Consider the following 20,989-nt stretch of genomic DNA (forward strand, 5'->3'; position numbering starts at 1 on the left):
GAGCTGGAAACAGTCGTTTAGTTTAGATCTTAGATTTTCCTACATTGGTGAATGATTACGTTACAGAATACCCACCAGGACTAAACCTGAAGGATTATGAAACGGTTCAATGCCGTGTCCTTTCCCCCATTTCCTCTCCTCATAAACCAACTGCTGGCCCCACAGCCATCTGTCTATTAAACTGCCAAAGTTTGCTGATGACATCACCCTAAACATGGCTTAAATCTGGAATCTACACAAGTCATCTTACAGATGCAAGATCAAGAACCAGACTGAACAACCTGGAGCTAATTACTGTCAAAATTGTGGAGATGATCATGGACATCAGGCCCACCTGCTCCCTTCTTCCTCAGAGACATGCTGGTGGACACTACTGCTTCATGAGAACCATCATCTCTTACAACATCAGGTGGGAGCTTAACACAAACCTCCCTCACAAAAAAAGCATGGCAAAGGTTTTTTTTTTTTTTTGCAGCAGCACAAATTCAACCTGATAATAGAAGTGATAAATCACTTTTACACGACCATCACGTCCATCCTCTCACCTATCTCTGGCATGCTGCAGCCACTGTCAAAGGTAAACAGATCACCTGATCTACAGAAAAGGTGATGGGCTGCAACCCGCTCTCACTGCAGAACCTGGACACCTTCAGAAGCTTAGGGTGGGCAAGACAGATTATGACCAACAGATCCCATCCTGGACACAGTCTGCTTAGAGCCTCTTCCCTCAGGGAGGACGCTGTAATCCACCAGAATAAAATGCCCCATGTGTCCGAGCTGCCTCCTCATCTCCAACATAGAAAATAACACAAACTGTTCACTGCACCTTACAAACCTTATTACTTAGCAGTTAGAGTCATTGCACATAATCTGTTCCATATTATGTAAATTCGTTCAGACATTTATATACTTCTATGTTTATATTTGTTATCAAAGCCATCTGCCTCCTGCACCAAAAACCCATCGTCAGTGCAGCAACTGACTTAGCAATAAACATAACTCTGAACTCATTGCTAAGCTGAGTCCCATTCTGTCCCGCTCTGAACTTGAGACAGTTCTCCACACCTTCATCTCCTCACGCTTAGACTACTGTAACTCTCTTTTCACGCGTCTGAGCAGAACCTCCCTGAACCGTCTACAGGTGGTTCAGAATGCCTGTGCTCGGCTTCTGACCAAGTCCTCCAAACACACCCACATCACCCCGCTTCTCCTCCAGCTTCACTGGCTGCCAGTCAACTTCAGGGTTCATTTCAAGATCCTGGTTCTGGTCTATAGGGCCTTACATGGACAAGCACCATCTTACATTGGTGATCTTCTTAGTCCCTACACCCCCAGCAGGTCCCTGAGGTCCAGTGATCAAAGCCTACTGGTTGTGCAACACACCAGGCTAAAGAGCAAAGGTGACAGACCATTTGCTGCTGTGGCCCCCAGACTCTGGAACTCTCTCCCCCTGAGCCTGAGATCAGTGGACTCAGTGGTCTCCTTCAAAAAGCAGCTGAAGACTCACTTGTTCAAGCTGGCTTTTGTATGACCTTCATCACCACTCTCATTATTCAGCTCTCCCCACCTATTCCATCTTTCTCAGGATCCACTGATTTCCCTCTTTCCTATTCACTCTCTCTCTTTCTTAACATTTTTCTTTTAAATTCCAATTGCCTATTTTTGCTCATTTTAAATATATTTTTAAACATTTTCTAAATGCTTTTTTATATTTTTACATTTTTTTTTGTTTTTGTGAAGCGCCTCGTGATTTTTATCTTGAGAGGTGCTATAGAAATGTTATTTTCTTCTTCTTCTATTAAAACAGTCCATTTTTGGACCTTTTTCCCTCCTTGGATGAATAAAACACAATATACACGCCTGGTGTGTGTGTGTGCGTGTGTGCGTGCGCACTAACCTGTGTGCATCCTTCCAAGGTTAAACTGGTGAGTTTCAGGGCTGTAATGCCCACTTCTTGGCCCTTTATATGCTCCAATGCCTGAGTGAGCAGGTCCTGTAAGCTCCCTGTCAACTCCTGGAACCCACACACGACAGCAGGCTACGAGAGAGGAGCTAACATTAGACTTGTCCACGTACGGATGGACTCAGTAATATGGTTTTAGGTGTACCAGTGCTGTGTTAGCATCCTTTTTCTTCTTCTTCTTCTTTTGTAAACTTGTCTTGAGTGGTCGGAGGATCTTGGCACAGTAACTAGCTGTCCACAACACTATGCTCACCGTCTGAAGATCGATGCATGACACATTTAAAAAGAAGCAGACATTTGTGTGTGGAAGTAAAGAGTCCTTTTTACCTCAACAAAGAAGATTAGAGTTTCTAATAAGGAGGGCTGGGGTTTTAATTTGCTTTCTTTCATTTCCAATAAATCTCCTTTGCATTTATTCAGAATTTCTGTGGAAATAAGAAAACATGGAGCACATGAAGGCAGCACCGTGGTCTCTGCTGATAAACACTAGAATTAAAACAAATGCTGGCTCACCTTGAAGCTGAATTACTAGTGATTTAAAAACGTTACAGATCTGAGTTTGGAGCTCAGACGACTCGTCTAGGAAGGAAAAACAGGAAGTGTCAGGCAGAAATCAAGGTTGAGCACCATTCATCTGGGTTCTGATCCGTTTCTCTTACCGAGCCCGGACGACTCCAGCTGCTGCAGGTGGAGAGAAAGCTGCAGGGCTGCAACCTGACACTGACAGCTGCCGCTGGACAGAGCTGAGGCCAGAGGGGTGGAGGGCGGTCCCAGGAGGGGATACTGCAATCAAAAAGGGTTTATTCATTTTGTTGAGCTTTTCTTATTTACAGAGCTACTTTCTTGGTGTTTCTGACACTTTGACACATTCCCTTGGTGTCCCAGTCATCCACAACATTCAGATTTAACCAAGCGTTAGACTCAGCTGACCGGGTACAACAAGTGCTTTCAAAATTATAGGTTTTGTACATGAAACCAAAAGTGGTGCTTGTTCTAGAACAGATGGTTTCAGGGCTCCTAACCGTCATGTCTGTGTGAATGAAATGCTGAAACGCTTTAAAGAAAACCAAGCAGCTTTGCATTTTTACAAACCCACATTGTCCTCCAAAGAGCGAATCCTACAACCGCCATCTTGGACGGTGAGGTTGGCGAAGGCTGCTCTCTACCTTCTAAGCTGTAACACTTTTAACATGAGGCAGAGGCCTCCCGTGGAGCAAGCAGCGGACAAGCTGCTAGCACTAGCGCTGACGGCTCATCCGCTACCTGTCCATCAAAAGGACACGCCCCTCAGTATTCATAATTTCAAGCTTCGTATTATAGGACTAACACTGTTTAATGTTTTGATGGTATGATGTCATTTCCTGTTATGTTCACAAATATTACTGTGCATTAAACAGATTGTTTTATTTTATTAATATTGAGAGTCACAATTTCAAAATGTCAGTGTTCATTTAGGTATTTTCTAATATTTATTGTTATAAAAACAATTATAACCAGAGAGTTTTACAGATCCTAAGTGTGAAATGTGAATTTGACATATTTATTCACAGTTTCTAGAAGCTATAGTGAGCATTTCCGTTACACAAGTTGAAAAGGAACTGTAATTTCTGCCACTTCTGCATTGGCTTCACTTTGGCAGGCGCAGTTTTCCCCTCGATTAAAACACTGATCTTTTAAAATGTGGCCTGATCTCAGCTAATTTGGAAAATCCGTTCATGTTGTGGCTGATTTTGTGACATCGAATCATAGTTTCGACTTTAATAACTATTTCTAACTCCTCTCTGATTGATGAGTTAGCTTTGTCTACATTTAATCTCTGCTTATTGATTGTTTTCTGTTCTACACTTTTTAAACTTTGAAAACGTTGCTGCATGTTTTTTATTCTCACTCAGCTAACCCTAACCACATGTATCTAGTTTATTTTATGGTATAATTAGACTCAAAGCACCTTAAACAGTTCTACTAATGCACCAACAATAATGGTGAAAATGTCTGGAGATCACGTATGTGAGGAAAAGAGGAAATGGTACCTGGATCTGTTTTTCTGCCATCTGCGCTGCTGTCTGCAGTGTCTGATTGAGCTGGAACAGCAGGCTGCTGACGACAGAGGTTTTGTCTCCGACTCCGTTCTCGTTGGATATCTCAGAGTTCTGCTGTGAGGATGTGTGACCCAGAGCAACCATCGAGGCCAGGAGGCGCAACACCTGAGAACGTATCCTCAGCCACACGGTCTCCTCCTCCAGAGACTGAATCCGGTGTCCATCAGTTAACTGTCTGTGGGAGAAACAGGAGGACACACAGATCCATTTAGATGACTTTTTGATTCTGTATAAAAATATCTTTCCATACTTTTCTTTAGGATCCCAGTTGGTAAACACAGTGAGGTCTCTGTTGTCCCTTAAACTATCCCAGGGAATGTCATCCTCTTCTGCAGACAAAGACATGGCCTTCACGCTCTCCTCTAGACTCAAAACACTGAAAAACAAAAACATCCCAATAAGAAACTCCATGACACTAAATACTCTAAATTTGCTTGTTTTCTTTGTTCTTACATATCAGCTTCTAGGAACAAGTCCAGCAGCATCCTCTCTGTGCGGACCTGGGCAAAATGCAGCGACTGGTTCAACCTGTTCCTGAGAGCGATGAACTCTGGGATTTTCTCAAATGCTCCGTACTTGTATGCCTGGATGATGTACTCTGAGGTCTAGGATGTAGGGCGACGCACATAAATAAGAAACGAGGATGCATGAGAAGTCTCTGAAACGTCTTTAGAGTAAAACAGACTTACATCTTTCTGGTTTGAGTGGAAAAACCTGAGGGAGAAGTTACACGACTGAGAGGCTGCAGCAAACTGACCCAGAGGCTCAGCGTAGCGTGTCAGGAGGAACCTGAAAAACAAATGCAGGTTTAAATTTAAAACTGGTAAACATCATAAAACTTTCTGAACGATGAACGCTCCAACTTCGGGGACAACAGGAACGCTTCTTAGGATGCCGAAACAAGGATAAATGGAACAAGATTGATGAGCAGCACCCATCGTTGTGGCTGTGCTACAGCCTTGTTCTCATCTGTGGCCTTCACAGATTCCTCTAGTGTGGAGACTGAGATGTTCTGGAAGCTTCTTAAGACCAGCAACCAGCACATGCTAAAGATTTGTGTTTTGAACAATGAAAGGAAGTAAATGTACACCAACTTTCAATTATTTTAAAATTATTTTCTTGAGCCAGTAGAAGCTAAAATGACCATTTACAAGGTGAATGAATACTCTCACGGCCCTCTGCTCGTTGTGGGCAGAATACCACAATTGCAACTCGAGTCTCTCTGAACCGGTGATCCAGTCTCACAAAGTCAGCAACGCTTTATGGCAATCCACGGTTACACCTCAGGACAAATGAGCTAGATATGGTCGGCGTTTATTGTATCTTGTTTGTCATGATGGAGCCTCTGACAACTCCAGTAATTCTGAATTACGAGATATTTGAGACAAATAAGGATTCAAACTGGATGAAGACTTCACCATCGTGGTGTTGAACTTGTACGTACAACTTTAATGTGTTTGTAATTGTTTTAAAATATGTTTGTGGGGCGGTAGTGATCACGTCCCACTCTCCTCTCACATGTCAAACACTCGGTCGATGACTTTTTCTCATCACTACCCAAGTTCCTCGTGTCCTCACACACAGATTCCTCGTTTATTAGTCTCCACACTCATCACCACCCTTGTTTCCAGCCTCTCTGAAGCTATTCCCACTAGCAGCTGGCCAGTCCTGTAGGTGAGCCGCTCGTAGCTTCTGAAGTACCACCTTGCCGTTATCACCCAGCACTCGTGTTCGAGTTTACCGATGCACTACAGCCATTCCCTGTTGTCGCACGATTTCTCCTCTCTTCTTCACAGTGTTGCTCAGATTTTCCAGGAACCCTGTTAGTCGATAGTAAAGTGGCTAGCCAACATGTTAGCGCTGCAGTCTGCTTCCAGCATGTTTCCTGCATGTTTTAGATCATGAACACAGATTAACCGCTGCTGTAGAAACTAACGTAGGCTGAGGAGACATTTCAGCACAGCAAAGAGGAGAGGATAACTTAACTTTTACGACAGTGAATTAAAACACTGCTGGGGGTTTAAAGCACGTAAAAAGTTAGTATGGCTTTAAAGGAAGTAATGTGAACTGATGCAAAGCCTTGCATAGAAAAACAGTCATTTTGGAGTTTGCCAAGTATAAGCTCACCAGTAAGATTTGTTCCTGGGTTGGCCATCAAGCATCAATTGAAACTGGCACTGTCAGTTTTCCCCGGAATCGTAAAATTTTTTAAAATTAGATTTCCAGTCCGTTGACCAGAAGAATCTGCAACTGATCTCTGTGAAAAAAACGTCATCTGCAAATTCTGATCAATGCTTTTCAGAGCCGATCATACCACCTGTCTGTCTGTCACTTCTACTTTGCAGCCTGCAGAGACCCCCCCCCCCCCCCCCCCCTGATCAGCAGCTTGTAGTTTCTTCATGACAGCCTTACTAGAACTGCAGCTGTACAGAAGAGAGTACAAAAGAAATGAAAGAGGGTCACTTTAACATCGTCTGAGCACATGCCACAGTTACGGATCTTGTGTTAGCCTGCATGCACAGCTCACAGCACGTTCTCTTTACATCCTCGTCATCAAGGGCCTCAACAATTTTACTTTTCTCACCAAATCCAGGACTTTGTTCATTAAATTAAAAGACGGAAAGTTCAACTCCTCTTTAGCTGCAGCAATCATGATAACACTCTTTAGGGTTAAACAGACCAAAACAAATCATACAAGTGCATTGCACCAGTAATCTGAAAACATTTTATAAACCAACACACAGACGTGATCAAAAACTGACTGACCCTATGGTGTCATGCTGTATGTGCTTTGCATCCAAACTGGAGTAAAGGTCCACCACAGGCTCAAAGGCTCCCAGACGACAGTAGAGAAGCAGCAGCAGCAGCTTGAACTGGGCATTGGATGAACTGTTAGCCAGACCCTCCAGCAGGAACCCTAAACACTGCCACACCATGTCCATATCACCTACACACACACACACACACACACACGGTTACACATTTCTGCTTGAGCGTGGCCTGTTTGCACTAGGAGAGAATCTAACCTGTCTCAGTCCACAAGTCGATGTATACATGAGCTGCCATGAGGCAGTACATGTCGGAGAACTGCAGCTCCGTCTTCAGGGCATCGTTACCTGCCAAACAGACGTTAATCAGTCAGACTAAATCAAAGAGGTTGTTGTAACAGGAGACTAGTGAAAATGTAAATTCAACCAGAGGTCCCAGTGAGAACACAAGAAAACAAAAGTAATGACCATCTGAATAAAACTGATGGCTTTAGATTTCAGAAGCAGCTTTGCAGGTGACTTTATATCAACTTAAGTATGAGCAAGGACTTAATTCTGCTTTTGTCCAAGTAGACTTGTTCAAAATTAAAACCGAAAAGAGACACTGAACATAAGATTCGGTTTGAACAGATCGTTCAATGGCTTCAAACACACAGGCTGGAAATACTTTCTGATGAGAAGTACACTAAACGTGATTAGAACAAAAACAAACGGGCTAAAAATTCTGGGTTCTGACACTTTTCCCACAATAAAATTCAAGCACTTTGCAATTATTCTCTTGGTGACTTTTCCAACACCATATTTTAGAGATAAAATACGTATGAACTCAAGATGAAGGTTTTCATCATCATATGAAACGATTGCTGTTGTTAATTATGTGTTGTAATAGAACTCTACAAAGCAAGGGTTAACCAAATAAAACAGAAAAAAAACCTTAGTTTTGAATTCATGCACACTCGCACTCTATATACGCTCATGGTCTGATAACAAAACAGTCCTTAACAAAATATCAGCTTCATTAACTTTATATTTTCAACACAATATAAATAACTCTGTGTAGACTTTTCTACAAAATACTTAAATTGCACGTCATTAGACAAAATAAAACAGTGCAACTAACATTTGTATTGCTTGCTCTAAATGTAAAACAAGAACTTCAAGTTTTACATCCAAAAACATTCAAATCCATTATCTCCATTAGGATTTGGCAGCAACGGGCCTTGAAATGCTTGAGTGGAAAATAGTGCAAAGACCAAAAATGACTCATCCAAGTTTAGGCCAGAATGGATAAACCTAGTGTGTCTCTTCGCTCGTTTACTTTTTCACCCAGCTGTTTCTCTGAGATTTGCAGGTGTCTTTCCTTTTCTTTTGCAGCTCTTAGAAGGCTGTTGGACTTAAGAGTTGAAACTGAGCTTTCCTTGTGACTCAGCTTTTTCTGCACTGTGATCAGCTGACCTCAAAGCACACTTATGTCCTCTTCCATTCTCTTGTTTTTGGCTTTAAGTTCTGATATCTCACCTAGTAGTCCGTACCTTTTCTGTGCCTTTTGCTCATCCTGCTTCAGGCATTTTTTGGTCAAGGTGCATGTGATACTTCTGCCTACCAGACACTGGGGAAAGGAGGAACTCCTTTCTGTAAGCAACATTAATCAAGAAGCCCTGCAACAATTTGCACTTGGCCGTGTATAACACGCTGAGCAATCAATGAATGCGCTATGAGATTTTCCACCATTACCTCCTTGTTGACCCACAAACCTCTAGACAGAGGCTTGACCATGTGACAGGATCAGGACAAGTTTTACTACCTCCCAACAGATGATGGCACTCCGTTCTGTTGGATAAACACCCATAATAGAATTCATCCAATCCATCCTTTTCTGAGCAGTAGCTGCTGGAAGAATGGGATGCTGACATCTAATTGAGGTCAAAGAAGTTGCCAAACTCCCTCAGAATCTCATCTCAGCCTTTTTCTTCAACTCTACCGGTTTCCACCAAGAGATGCAAAACAGAAGTGATTTCTAGGTGCACACTTCTTTGCTTTCAAGAAGCACTCTTGGATCAAGTCACAGAAAAATTTCTCACGAGGATACTTTCAAAAAGCTTGGACACAATTTTCAATAAAAACTGCTTTCAGTGCTGCCTGAACGCCAGCCTCAGTCTCTCAGCATCTGGGTTCTTCCTCATGTGCTCCTCCAGGGCCCGCTCTGTGACAAATCCCACTTTCAGTTTAGTGACATCAATGTGGTTGTATCAGCAAAGTCCACTTGCAAGAGCTTCACTGTGGTTGTTGTGTTTTCATGACATCAGCTTTGATACGTTTTTCCATCAGACTCCTGGTCTTTGGTTTGTAGGTCCTGCTCATTCATGGTAGCATGGGTTTGTCAGTCTGGTACAACTGCAGAAATGGTGCAACTTCTGTAGCCACCATTATAAAGAAGTTAAGCTTTGCTGGGAGAAGATAATCTTGAACAATATTTTGAACAGTGCTGAAAGACTTGGCTGTGCTACAGTTTTTGATCTGTAGAGAACAGACACCTTTAGAAGCGACTTGTTAAAAACACTTAATGAGCGCGATTTCAGTCGCAATAAAAAACAAGTTATGTCCAAGTTAAACAGAAGTCTGTGACAGCGCAGAGACCGCCCCCAAACCCCCTTTATACCACCATTGGGTAGTCTTTTGTAAAAAGGACATGATTGCACCACATTACCACGATGGTCTGAGCACTTATAAACAACCTAAGGCTCCCTGATGCCGCCATGGCCTTGTGGTAAAATGGTAGCATTGTTTTCTAAAAGAGGCTTTAGCTTCCTGCTGTGATGTTCATTATGTCTTTATTAGTGTTTGCATTCACTGAACTGGTTCTCATGATGTGACCAATGATGTGCAGTTTGGGCGAGTCTCTACAGACTTCCCTCCTCAGAGATCAGGTTAAGAACAAATTAAAGTGACTGTTTTACCAAACTTCAGACCATGACGATAGTGAGCCTTGAGCTCCACGATGAGGCGCAGTTTCCCGCTGACATCGAGAGAGTGATGCAGGCCAAGAGCTCGACTCAGCTGACAAACACACAGGTGCCTCTGCAAGGCCTTGGTGTCCTGTGGGAAGGCAAAGCCCTCGACTCCCTGCTGCCCCAGGGGCACGGCTTCACTCAGACGGTTGATGAACTAAAGAGGTGATGACAGAGATGTGAGTTTTAAAAATGCTTGACAGGAAGCATCTGCAGAGCTGGTCCTACCTGAACATGCTGGTCTGGAGAGAGCAGATGAAGGTAGATCTTCAGGTCGGTGATACAGCAGGGTTTGTCTCCAAACTTTACAAAGAACTGGACCATCAGATCTAAAGGCTCACCTGTTGAAAACCAAACAGCAGACTGTCACACACAAACAAAGAGAAACAGGTGATCATAACAACAAGATGAGTTTGTTACCTGGCAGGTTTTCTTCAGGGAAGCCTCGTTCTCTCAGTCTGTGTATTAGTTCCAGTTGAGCTAAATAAGGCCCTCTGAGGGAGCGGGACTCTTTGCCGTCTTGCTCCTTGATTCTCTCCTCCACAAACCTCACCACCTCAGCCACAGTGTGGTGTACCGCACCCTCTGAGCAGCTGGAGACACACACACAGATAACACTCATCTCTCAGAAGAATGGCCCATTGTGTCCTGCTGTAACAAAACACAAACACGTCTTTTCAAATCAAAGATTTCTACTCACGGCTCTCCTTCTGACGGGCTCCATGACTGATCCATCAGATGGAAGAGCGAGTCAAAGTAATAGGGGTAGAACTGCCAGTCGTCAGGACTACAAGCACAAAACACCATTCGTTATTGATGTCTTAGCTGCAGCCCGAGGCATCAGAGTGGGAATGGTGGCTCGTTTACAGCCAAGCTAGAGAGCTTGTGTTCAGCGTCCTCCAACAAGGACGAGTGGTGGTTAGGTTCACAACGCTGCTGGGCTTTTGTTTCATTATTAACAGTTTGTGAGAAACGCATATCAGTAAGACAGGAACAGCATTAACTAGAAGTCAAAGCATTTGCAGAAATATGTTTAATACGTCATAGAAACAGATAACTGCTACAGTCCAACAATAATCTTAATTCATAAATAGTTCAGGACATTCTGTCTTACCCTTATCCTCTGCTGTTTTAGTTATAACTCATCACCTGTAAGCTATAACATCCCATTTAAACTAAAATCCTAATTTCTATCAATTTAAAGGTTAAACTTATCTTTAAACATCCTTGAGATCATTTAACACCTGGTTGCTGATGCTACAACCAGATGTTGAACTGACTGACAAACACCTGCCCTGGCTGATAAACCGTAAGCTCACACTCACTTTTTGAGGAGCAGCTTGTGAGCCAGAGCGTTACACTCCGGCCAGCGTTCGAGTCGCCGGTAGAGCATCATACACTTGCTTTCTCTGCTCTGCAGCTCACTGGTCAGCTTCTCTGTGGAAACACACCAGAGCACAGGGAGAAGGCAAATAACTACAGCTATTAATGTCAAGAACAATCAAGCAGATCCCATATGAGGAACATCATAACACCAGCTCAGTGGCCTAGTGGTAGAGTGTCCGCCCTGAGACTGGGAGATCACGGTTCGATTCCTGGTCGGGTCATACCAAAGACTTTGAAAAAATGGGACCCAATGCCTCCCTGCTTGACACTCAGCATTAAGGGATGGATTGGGGGGTTAAACCACCAAATGGTTCCCGAGCGCGGCTGTGTCTGCAGCTCACCGCTCCCCCAGGGGATGGGTCAAATGCGGAGAACAAATTTCGCACACACACACCTGTGTGTGTGTGACAACTAATGGGACTTTAACTTTAACAAACAGGAAGTGAGGTATGCACATCCACTTACCTCCAAGTGGACCCCTGATCACCTCCAGGGCTTCTACGTACTTCCCCAGCCGCTCCAGGATCATAAAATAAAGCTGCACCTACACACATCCAGAAAACGATTCAAAACTTCATTCAACATAAAGTTATGTGTGTGTTTTAACAAGAGGTTGGCTAAAGGAGTAATTTAGTTCAGATTTGTTTAGCGTGAGGAGATACTCTCTAAAAAAACAAAACCCAGCATGAAAATGAGCTCATATGATCAACAAGCTGATTATAAAATGTGTTTTAAAGCTTTTATGCTAATTTTGCATTTTTAAGAGATGCGAGGGAAGCTGCAGCTTTACTTCATCTGTCTGCTTCTGAGGATTTCAGGATTGACTGAGCACAAAGGAAATGTGGGCCAAGCTGAAATGGACAAATAATTCAACAGCAGCCTGATCCTGATCCTCAGCAGCCCTCATCAAGGTCTAAAGCAACATTTGGTGAGCAGAAAAAAAGTGCAACAAAATAGAAATATTGAACAAATGCAGAGTTTGAAATGCTGTTTAAATACATATTTACTTCATGAATACCTAAACTCGCCTATGGCATAAATACATGGAACAAGAATACTAAAATGAGTTTAAAATTCAGTAAATAATTTTTATCTCAGCTGCAATAATAAATAGTATACAATTAAAGGTTTTACTGGCATCTCTTACAACTTGGAACTGACTGTAAGAATAGGTGGAAGGATTACAGGAGTCTGACTAAACTGTTTGCTTACGACATGTTTTGGTAAATACAGACTTACATAGTTACATTTTCTATCTACTCTCTTGCAGAGTCGCATGCAAAAATGTCTTCAAATGATCAGAAAAAAAATTCTCTTCAGGAAACATTCCAACCTGGAAACAGCACCATCCCCACCTTCAAAACAAAACAGCTAAAACTGAATTCTAAAGCTGCTAAAGCTAGATCAGCTTCACTATTTCACTCTGACTAATGACAAACCCACCTCTGCTTCCGCCTCAATCTTGTCCTCCTTCACCATTTTCTCCACCATTCGTTCAGCCAGAGGCAGGAACATTGTTTGAGCCAGTTTCTCATCTTTAGCTGAGATTGCCTTCGCACACACAAACAAAAAACACAAATTCAATTTGTTCTTAAAGTTTGCACATTTTAGGAAAAGCCCAAGCCCCATCCTACCTGCATGACGAGACTCATGACGGACCAGAAGTAATACGGATTCTTAGGAACAATTTTATACAAGGCCATTCCCGCCTGTGAAGTGTGGAGATACTCAGTCACATCCTCTTTGACACTGATCCATTTAACTGATCATCAAGAGATCACAAAACCAGCTGTTTGTTGTGTTTTCACACCTGCTGCATCTTCTTGTACTCTCCCACGCGAGCGTAGGCCATGAAGAGGTGTGAGTGATACTCCTCACTGAGAGGAACCTTCTTCACTGCAGCCTCATACAGCTTAGTGACCAGCTCCGCTGTTGGACAGGACCGGTGCAACATTTACCGTGCGGTAACATCAGGGGTAACTGCTGCTGTGTGTGTGTGTGTGTGTGTGTGTGTGGGGGGGGGGGGGGGGGGGGGGGGGGTTGTACTTACGTCGATGCATCTCTCTGTACAGGATAGTCAGAGCCTGAAGCGAGTTGTCATCAGTGGGCTCTAGCATGGCCACCTCATGGGCCAAAGCAAAAGCTTCATCCTGCTTCCCCGTCCTCTGAAGGCCAATGGCCTTTAAGACCTGACAGAACAGACAAAAACACACGTACATGATGACAGGACTCAGGAGGTCCAGATGAAAACAGTGAGTTGTCTGTGAGTACAATCATAATTTCTTATTACTGCATGCAGCTGTGTCAGGAAATGTATAATCTCTAAATGTATTTTATATTAACTACATTACTGATAACAGTGCTAATAATTATTTAACTCTTAAACTCCAAAGTGCTGTTTTTATTTCAAAGGATTTAAGTTATATTAAGGATTTCATAAATTTGACCTCTGTTGGTTTTTATTTATCTATTGTCAATAACTTCAAATATTTCAAAGTATCTTTTAAGACACTTAGTAATTTTGTGGTCAGAATAATCTCAATTAAATCAAAAATCAAGTGTTTAGTGATGTCAATGGTATTAGTCCTCTGATTCTTATATGCATTACAAGGCTGGATAATAATGAAGCATATTGATTATGGAAGCGTTGAGCTGCCATCCACGTAAAACAACATCACATTATAACATCATAACTTTATTGTTCCAACAACATACCTTTCACAATTGTACAATACATGATCACATTGAGTGAGACTGGTGTTGTGTTAAAAAGCGTTCCACCTCTGCAGGAGATCTCTCCTCTCGGCTGCTTCGGTCTGGCGACTCAAGTCATTTTAACGCTCAAACACACAGATCAGTCAGTCCAAGACTACAGCAATGGTTAGTCTCTGTGTAACTCGAATGTCTTTACAAAATGTGTATTGAAGAGTGGAGCACACTGATTGGTCCAAGAATTTAATAAATGGAAGTAAGAAAACTCAAAAACTTTACAAAAAGTCACCATCTTCTCGCTGAAAGTCAGTCTGAAGTGTTTATCAGTTTGACAGTATCTCATAAACAAGCGTTTTTAATCCTATACAGGATTCTAACAACCTGGGGCAGCCACAAATGACTATTTTAATAGTCGACTAATCGCCAGTTTTGTTGATTAGTCGACTAATCGTGGCATTCATAAAAGTTTAGCTTGTAGCAAAAGGATGCTCTAATATCCCCATCATTGGCTTCTAGTTTGTATGATCAGTTGTGTGGCGTCTAATAATAAAGACAAGATGAGAGCTTATCAAACAACTTTTAATTAATTTTGTAACCCGTTAATACAAATGCTACAGTCAGATGAGGCAGGCACCTAAAACCAAAAAGAAATTGTACAAAAATGCCATGTGCTTACAAATGTATCCTGCCTGTTAAAATAGTCATTTTTGGCTTTGTAACAAACTCATCCATTGAAGAGGAAGAGCGCTTTTTTTTGTTAACATCAACACAGTGCAACAAAATAAATCATTAACGTTTGTAACATTTATTATGCAACATTACAGCACATACGTGACACACGTATGTAAGGTAATAAAATCACCACCACTACTGCTGTTGCTACACCTATGAATTCAAGTAACTGTTGATGTTGGCAGCTAACAAGAGAATTCATTTACAGAGGCGACTCTTCGTACTCCACCATAACATGCTTCTCGTGCACCGCACTGGTCTGGATGGTCAACACTGTGCATGTGCCTCGAGCAGAAAGCAGCAGTCGAAGGTGCCGCAGCAGGTGAGATAAAAAAATACTCATAGAATAAACAACATTGATTATAAATTTATAGTTGAATACTTAGTTTGTCAACATCGTAGTGACAAATCGACTAATCGTGGCAGCGCTACGAACAACCTAAACAAGAGTCAGTCTGTAGAAAGTAGCTTTACTTTTACTGTAGCTGTAGCTAATCCCAACCCTTCACTCTGCTGTAGTGAACGATTGTTGAGTAAAATGAAAATAGTGAATAAAGCTACTTCTTTGAGACCAATAGTGAATTTCTACTTTTGGTACAGAACCCACAACCTATTCATTTGGCTTTATTCCTCCTGTGGTATTTTTACCACAGGAGGAATAAAGGAGGAAGTGTTCAGTTAGACTCTTCCTTGTTTTCAAAATTAGGACAGTTGTTCACATTATTCAAAGTAAGATTAAGTACACTGGCATTTTTGTATGAAAGCTGTGTTTTCAGTACCACAAAAAGCATTTTAAAATGAAAGCCATTTATTGTTTGTTTTATTAAAGCTGCAAAAGCAACAAGCTAGCTTTTAAACACAAACACGGTCATGGGACACTCCCCATCCTGTGTAATGTAATGTTGTGATTAGAAGTTTGTCCCTAGGCCCTAGGCCCTAGGCCCTAGGCCTTGTCCGCAGGTACCAGAAACCCACATTGCCAGAGGAAACAAAAGAGCTCTAAACACCAATCGCCATTTTCAAGGTTAAATATCTTTTGTTGTTCGTGACTTCAAAATGGTGTTTTTCTTTTTGGGATTCTGGTAGTTTGTCTTAAAGTAGAAGTGGTAGCAGCTGACTGTTTCTCCTTCTCTGATAATATTGAGCGGAGAACCTCTCACACTGGTGGTGTTCTGCTGCTAAATACGTGTGTGTGTGTAATGAATGGATGACCCAGTGAGGTGGTTTGGTGAAATGTGAACTGGATGGCCCAATAGTTGCGTTCGGTTCAAAACGTGTTAATAATTGAGGGTTTTAGACAAATGCAAAAGAACAACTTCATTATTTTTCTTTAATCTCCCAAAAATATTTATAGCTTTACTGTGTGAGAACATTGTTAAGAGGCATAAAAAAAAGTTTAAAGCCAGCTTGTTTTTGAGATTTGCTATTGTAGCTTTAATATTATGTTATTGGAAGTAAACTCATTTTGTTAAAACTTTGCTTTGAAAGTGCCAAACAGATGTGGAGGAAGTGAGGGGGGTTGAGTGATGGTTGTTTTATAATTGCATTACTATCCTCTAAATTCAAATGAACTGAATTGAGAGGAACCTTAAGATTCCCACCCTTTGGTTTTACTGGGTAATCACTACAGGGAACACGCAAACTTTGGGATTTATGAAAGAAAATGTAGCGGAAAATTGTGTGCAACTTTAAGTTGACTAAGGACCTGGCTTACACAGATTTTGGACATGGAGAGCACCTGCAGTGCTGCTGCTGAGAAGGATAAAATGATGAAATCCTGCAGCATTATTGCTTGTACTGCTTCGTTTTCACACAGAACAAGACCCCCCCACACGCACACACATACACACACGCACACAGCCTGAAGTGCAGAATACGGAACGCAGAATATCATCAGGGGGACAGATTGAGACAGAATGTCATGCGTCTGTGACAGTGTGTGTGTCCTGTCACTGTGGCCCGATTAATCATCCGCCCTGCCTACTTGGACAAGGGAGATCTCCATTTGGCTGACTGGTTAGAGCGCATGACTTTCACCTGGGAGTCTGGGGTTCAAATCCTGATCGGATCATTTTTTTATATCCACCACAGATCTCTCTGAAGAACTCAGCATTGACGGCTTCAGCAACGCTGTGCCACTCCGTGGATTTTCTCTCATTTGTTTTGCAAAAGCACTTCCTTTCATTTCTCCACCTCACCCACAGGTACCTCAATTTCTGCTTGTGAAATTGCGCTTCCTTGATCTGCGGTCGTGATCGAAATGCTGCAACAAGCCAGCTTATGTATATGCATGAGATCCACGAGGCACTTTGCATTGACTATTTATGGCAGTAAGTGGGTGTGTTGAGAGCGGGATGTGACTAAAAAGTAGCTGAGAAACTTTCTAGATAGTTTCTTATTTATGAAGCGGAGATTGCGTGCAGCTGTGCGTACTCCATGTTTGATAGATCACAAACCTGCTTGGCATAAGTACTTTTTTTTTGCTGAGCTTAAGTACAGTTTTAGTAAGGATTCTACGAAATGTTTGATAAATGAGACCCCTGGCCTTTAAAATAGGAAAGAGAGACCTCAAAGCTCTGTATTCGCCCACCTTGGCACAGTGCAGGTCCTTGTGTTTCTTCAGCAGCTTATCTGCCTGCTGAATTGCCATTTTATTGTTGCCATTATCAAGGTAGTCTGAAAAGAAAAAACAAGCAATGATATCACAATCTGATATTTTTATTAATTTTAGAACAGACACTAAACAATGAAAATGGTTAATCACAAAAAAAAACAAAACATTACCATGGTACTTTTTAAAAACCTTTATAGAGCACCCTACGCTAAGTAGATGTAAAAAGTGTGTTTGCTACTCTTTATTAGATGTCTGTTATTTCTATGATAGGCACACTTGAGACACTGACGAAACAAAGCATAACAAAATGCTGATGTTTTTTGTTTTAATTATGTAGTTTTATTTGTAAGTCAAACATTATTAGAAGTAAAATAAATGAAATTCATTGTGCACACATCTGGCTGGTAAAAGTTAACACCAACACGTTTGGTAAAATAACACAAGTTATCGATTACAAATTACCACAGAAAGAAAGAATTCATATAAGCACTTCTGCATCTGTCTCCAGCCAATAACTAGACGACTGAGGCAGTAATGACAAAGAAAATCAATATACAGACAAGCAGATAATTGAAGCTTAGTTATTATATCTTATTTGTATGTATTTACTTCTTCTTTGTACTAGTTTATCCAATAAATAATTAACTAACATGAACTTGCATTACATACTACTTCAGCTGTAACCGTATAATCGTATGAATGTTTTATGCCCATGCACACACATTCCCATACACTGGAACAGTGGAGTCTCTTCAGGACAGCTGGGTGCCAAAATTAACTGTGTCAGACAGTATGTTGTGATTATGTCATGTCTATTCTCTCTGCCATCCCAGCTGTCAAAACCTCAGAGCCAGGTCCTAAACGGTTAAAATCAGCAGCATTAAAATGCTAAAGGACTGGTCAGACACATTTATTATTACCACGCAGACAGGTTCAAATGTCTTCAGATGTCACAGTCTGTTTCACGTTTGCATTCACCTGAAACTTCTTTGCTCTTTGGTGAAATGGTAGATACTGTTTTACTTGAACTTTCTGCTCAATATCATTAAAGCTAACTGAAACTACAACACACGGAGAGTTTTCAGTACATCTATGGACAAAGACACATGCAAGACGCCGTAATAAGCGTTGCTAGGCGGTTCAAGCGGAGCTGTGACAGCTTTAACCAGCTAGCAGTATTGTCCTTGTGCTAACTGTAAGCTAACATGTTACACTCAACTACCTACAAAGTATCTCCAGCTGCAAACTGGAAGCTGTGACACTAAACCGAGACAAACAATCATCCACACGTTAAAACGTTTCGTTATATTCAGCAACAGCGTGTCCACAGGTTGACAGGCTGGCTAGTTGACATATTAGCCAGCTGAGCTAGCTGTCAACTTGCGACCGTTAGCTAAGGGGAAACATCGACTTTGAGAAGGAGCTGGTCCGATGACAAAACTTCCTTAATCTCCAACAGATCCAATACCACCACAAATACGTCTACCTTTAACGCGTAAACGCACAATTTCGTCGCGATAACAGCTGAGGTGGCAATTTCTTTTACCGGCTTTCTATCATGCCGGGTAAGGTGCTTCATCATTGGGCGCTGCAAGCAGCAGAGTCCGCGGCTGGGGGCCGCATAGCTGCCTCGTAACTCTTATATACTCCCAGATTAAACACACATCTCCATACAAACACTCGGCATTTTTTTTTTACCTTGAGACATGTATAAATGCGTATGTTCCCATTGAAAACCTACCGTATATAGGTCTGAGTCGCCTGTCGTTGGGATCTTGCACATGGCCTCTGGCCGCCATGGTGGAGTTTACCTGCTGGTTAAAGGTTCACGCATGCGCACTTCGAGCCGCATCGAGCGCGATTAAAGGATTTTTTTTTCTGCTGAAGGCACAATACTATGTTGTATGGAAGCTCATTACTATCAAAATGTATGGAAGCTCATTACTGTCAAAGAGTGAAAACATGGAGAGTAAATCCAAAGCACTTGCATGCTTGTATATATAAAATGGTGAAAGCTGTGTGCGGAAAAATATTGCTTGAAATATTGTTTTGCGATTTCAGGACCTATTTTGGGCAATGCCAATGCTTCAAATTATTCTCTGTTTAAACTCAGAACCATTAAATTATTTCAGCTAGTCAAAGCTCAGCTTTAGCAGTTTCCAGCAAGTTTTTTTCAGGGGTCAGCATTCAAACATCATTTGTGCAAAAACATGCAATTCATCTAGTTTTTTAATATTCTCATCTCAATAAATGCTAAATAAACCAGTTTGAGTCATTATTACAGTTCATTTCTCTGGATGAATTTTTGGGACTGCAGCAGTTTCATGTGTCAATTTAATTTCAGCTGGATTAATGCACTTTATAAATTATTTGATTTTTCTAAACAATTTTAACCAATATTGAGACAGCTTCCATAATAAAATTGTTTTTATTTCATAATATTCCATTCCAGAATGTTCTACAAATTCCTCTAAATAGTAGATGTTGAGCAGTGTTTAGGGTCCTTGTCTTGTTGAAAGATCCAGCCCCGAAGCAGCTTCAGCTTTGTCACTGATTCCTGGACTTTCGTCTCCAGAATCTGATGATATTGAGTGGAATCGATGTGTCCCTCAACTTTAACAAGATTCCCAGTCCCTGCACTGGCCACACAGCCCCACAGCATGATGGAACCACCACCATGTTTACTGTAGGTAGTAGGTGTTTTTCTTGGAGTGCTGTGTTCTTTTCCCTCCATGAATAACAACCCTTGTTATGCCCAAATAACTCAATTTCAGTTTCATCAGTCCAAAGCACCTTATTCCAAAATGAAGCTGGCTTGTCCAAATGTGCTTTAGCAAACCTCAAGTGGCTGTTTGTGGTGTGGGCGGAGAAAATGCTTTCTCTGTATCACTGTCACATACAGCATTTCCTTGTGTAGAGTGCGCCTAATAGTTGAACGTTGTTCTTCAATATGTTCCTAACTGTGGAAACAGACCGCTGAAATTCCTAAGACAGCTTTTTGTATCCTTCCCCTAAACCACATGTGTCAGACACAAGGCCTACGGAGCATTTTTATGTGGCCCGCAAGATAAATATAAAAAATATATAAAAACGGACCTGCTGGCTGATTTTACCGCAAATACTACAACTCCCTTGATGCTTTGCAGCTTAACTCATTCACTGCCATTGACGACTAAAGTCGTCATTTTAGATCCAACCGTTCACTGCATTTGCATTTTTTTACTGTTTGAGCATCGGAACGACCCGCCGCGCTGAGAGAACAAACATCTCAGCCGTGAAGCTGATCTTCATCCGCATACGTCACAGATCACATGATCAGGAAGCAACACCTCCATGTGTTTGGAGATCGTTTTGGGCCGTTACTGTAAAGAAAGTGAGGCGCGAACCGGAAAAGCGTCTGCCGATCACAATTCGACAACGGATTATGAAAGAACGGAAACACGCAGCCAGGGCTGTTGCTAGCTATTTTGGTGCCCTAAGCACAAAGGCTTTGTGGTGCCCCCCCCCACACACACACACATATAGAAAAAACAACACAATAACACGGTATGGGCAAGCGCTTCGCCTTTAATTCTCTTGTATGCACAAGCTGCTTATTATTTTCCAAAAAGTTGTGTGTGTGTGTGTGTGTGTGTGTGTGGGGGGGGGGGGGGTCATTTTGCCTTGGCCCCCAAAATGTCTTGAAACGGCCCTGGGTGTGTGACAGT

General features: G+C 41.9%; 1 protein-coding gene across 2 annotated transcripts in view; it reads right to left on the reverse strand.

Moving 5' to 3' along the window:
* Nucleotides 1-19,164, reverse strand: part of naa25 (N-alpha-acetyltransferase 25, NatB auxiliary subunit) — a 19,494-nt gene extending 330 nt beyond the window's left edge. The window contains exons 1-23 of one of the 2 annotated variants that reach the window (XM_054744114.2): nt 19,024-19,164; nt 17,259-17,344; nt 13,275-13,413; nt 13,035-13,153; nt 12,859-12,933; nt 12,668-12,775; nt 11,690-11,768; nt 11,164-11,275; nt 10,539-10,625; nt 10,259-10,431; nt 10,067-10,179; nt 9,800-9,995; nt 7,089-7,178; nt 6,829-7,009; nt 4,752-4,851; nt 4,516-4,667; nt 4,313-4,438; nt 3,994-4,237; nt 2,623-2,746; nt 2,477-2,542; nt 2,291-2,388; nt 2,109-2,219; nt 1,898-2,038 (exon numbers count right to left, since the gene is read on the reverse strand). In XM_054744114.2, coding sequence (XP_054600089.2) covers nt 1,898-2,038; nt 2,109-2,219; nt 2,291-2,388; nt 2,477-2,542; nt 2,623-2,746; nt 3,994-4,237; nt 4,313-4,438; nt 4,516-4,667; nt 4,752-4,851; nt 6,829-7,009; nt 7,089-7,178; nt 9,800-9,995; nt 10,067-10,179; nt 10,259-10,431; nt 10,539-10,625; nt 11,164-11,275; nt 11,690-11,768; nt 12,668-12,775; nt 12,859-12,933; nt 13,035-13,153; nt 13,275-13,413; nt 17,259-17,344; nt 19,024-19,081 — 2,778 coding nt within the window. In that variant the 5' untranslated portion in view covers nt 19,082-19,164. Of the gene's footprint in view, nt 1-1,897; nt 2,039-2,108; nt 2,220-2,290; nt 2,389-2,476; nt 2,543-2,622; nt 2,747-3,993; nt 4,238-4,312; nt 4,439-4,515; nt 4,668-4,751; nt 4,852-6,828; nt 7,010-7,088; nt 7,179-9,787; nt 9,996-10,066; nt 10,180-10,258; nt 10,432-10,538; nt 10,626-11,163; nt 11,276-11,689; nt 11,769-12,667; nt 12,776-12,858; nt 12,934-13,034; nt 13,154-13,274; nt 13,414-17,258; nt 17,345-19,023 lie in introns of both variants that reach the window. The other variant, XM_015975580.3, reaches the window with a different exon arrangement.
* Between the last annotated feature and the right edge of the window lie 1,825 nt (nt 19,165-20,989).

This window comes from Nothobranchius furzeri, chromosome 6, assembly GCF_043380555.1.
Source record: "Nothobranchius furzeri strain GRZ-AD chromosome 6, NfurGRZ-RIMD1, whole genome shotgun sequence".
NCBI classification, from domain to species: domain Eukaryota; kingdom Metazoa; phylum Chordata; class Actinopteri; order Cyprinodontiformes; family Nothobranchiidae; genus Nothobranchius; species Nothobranchius furzeri.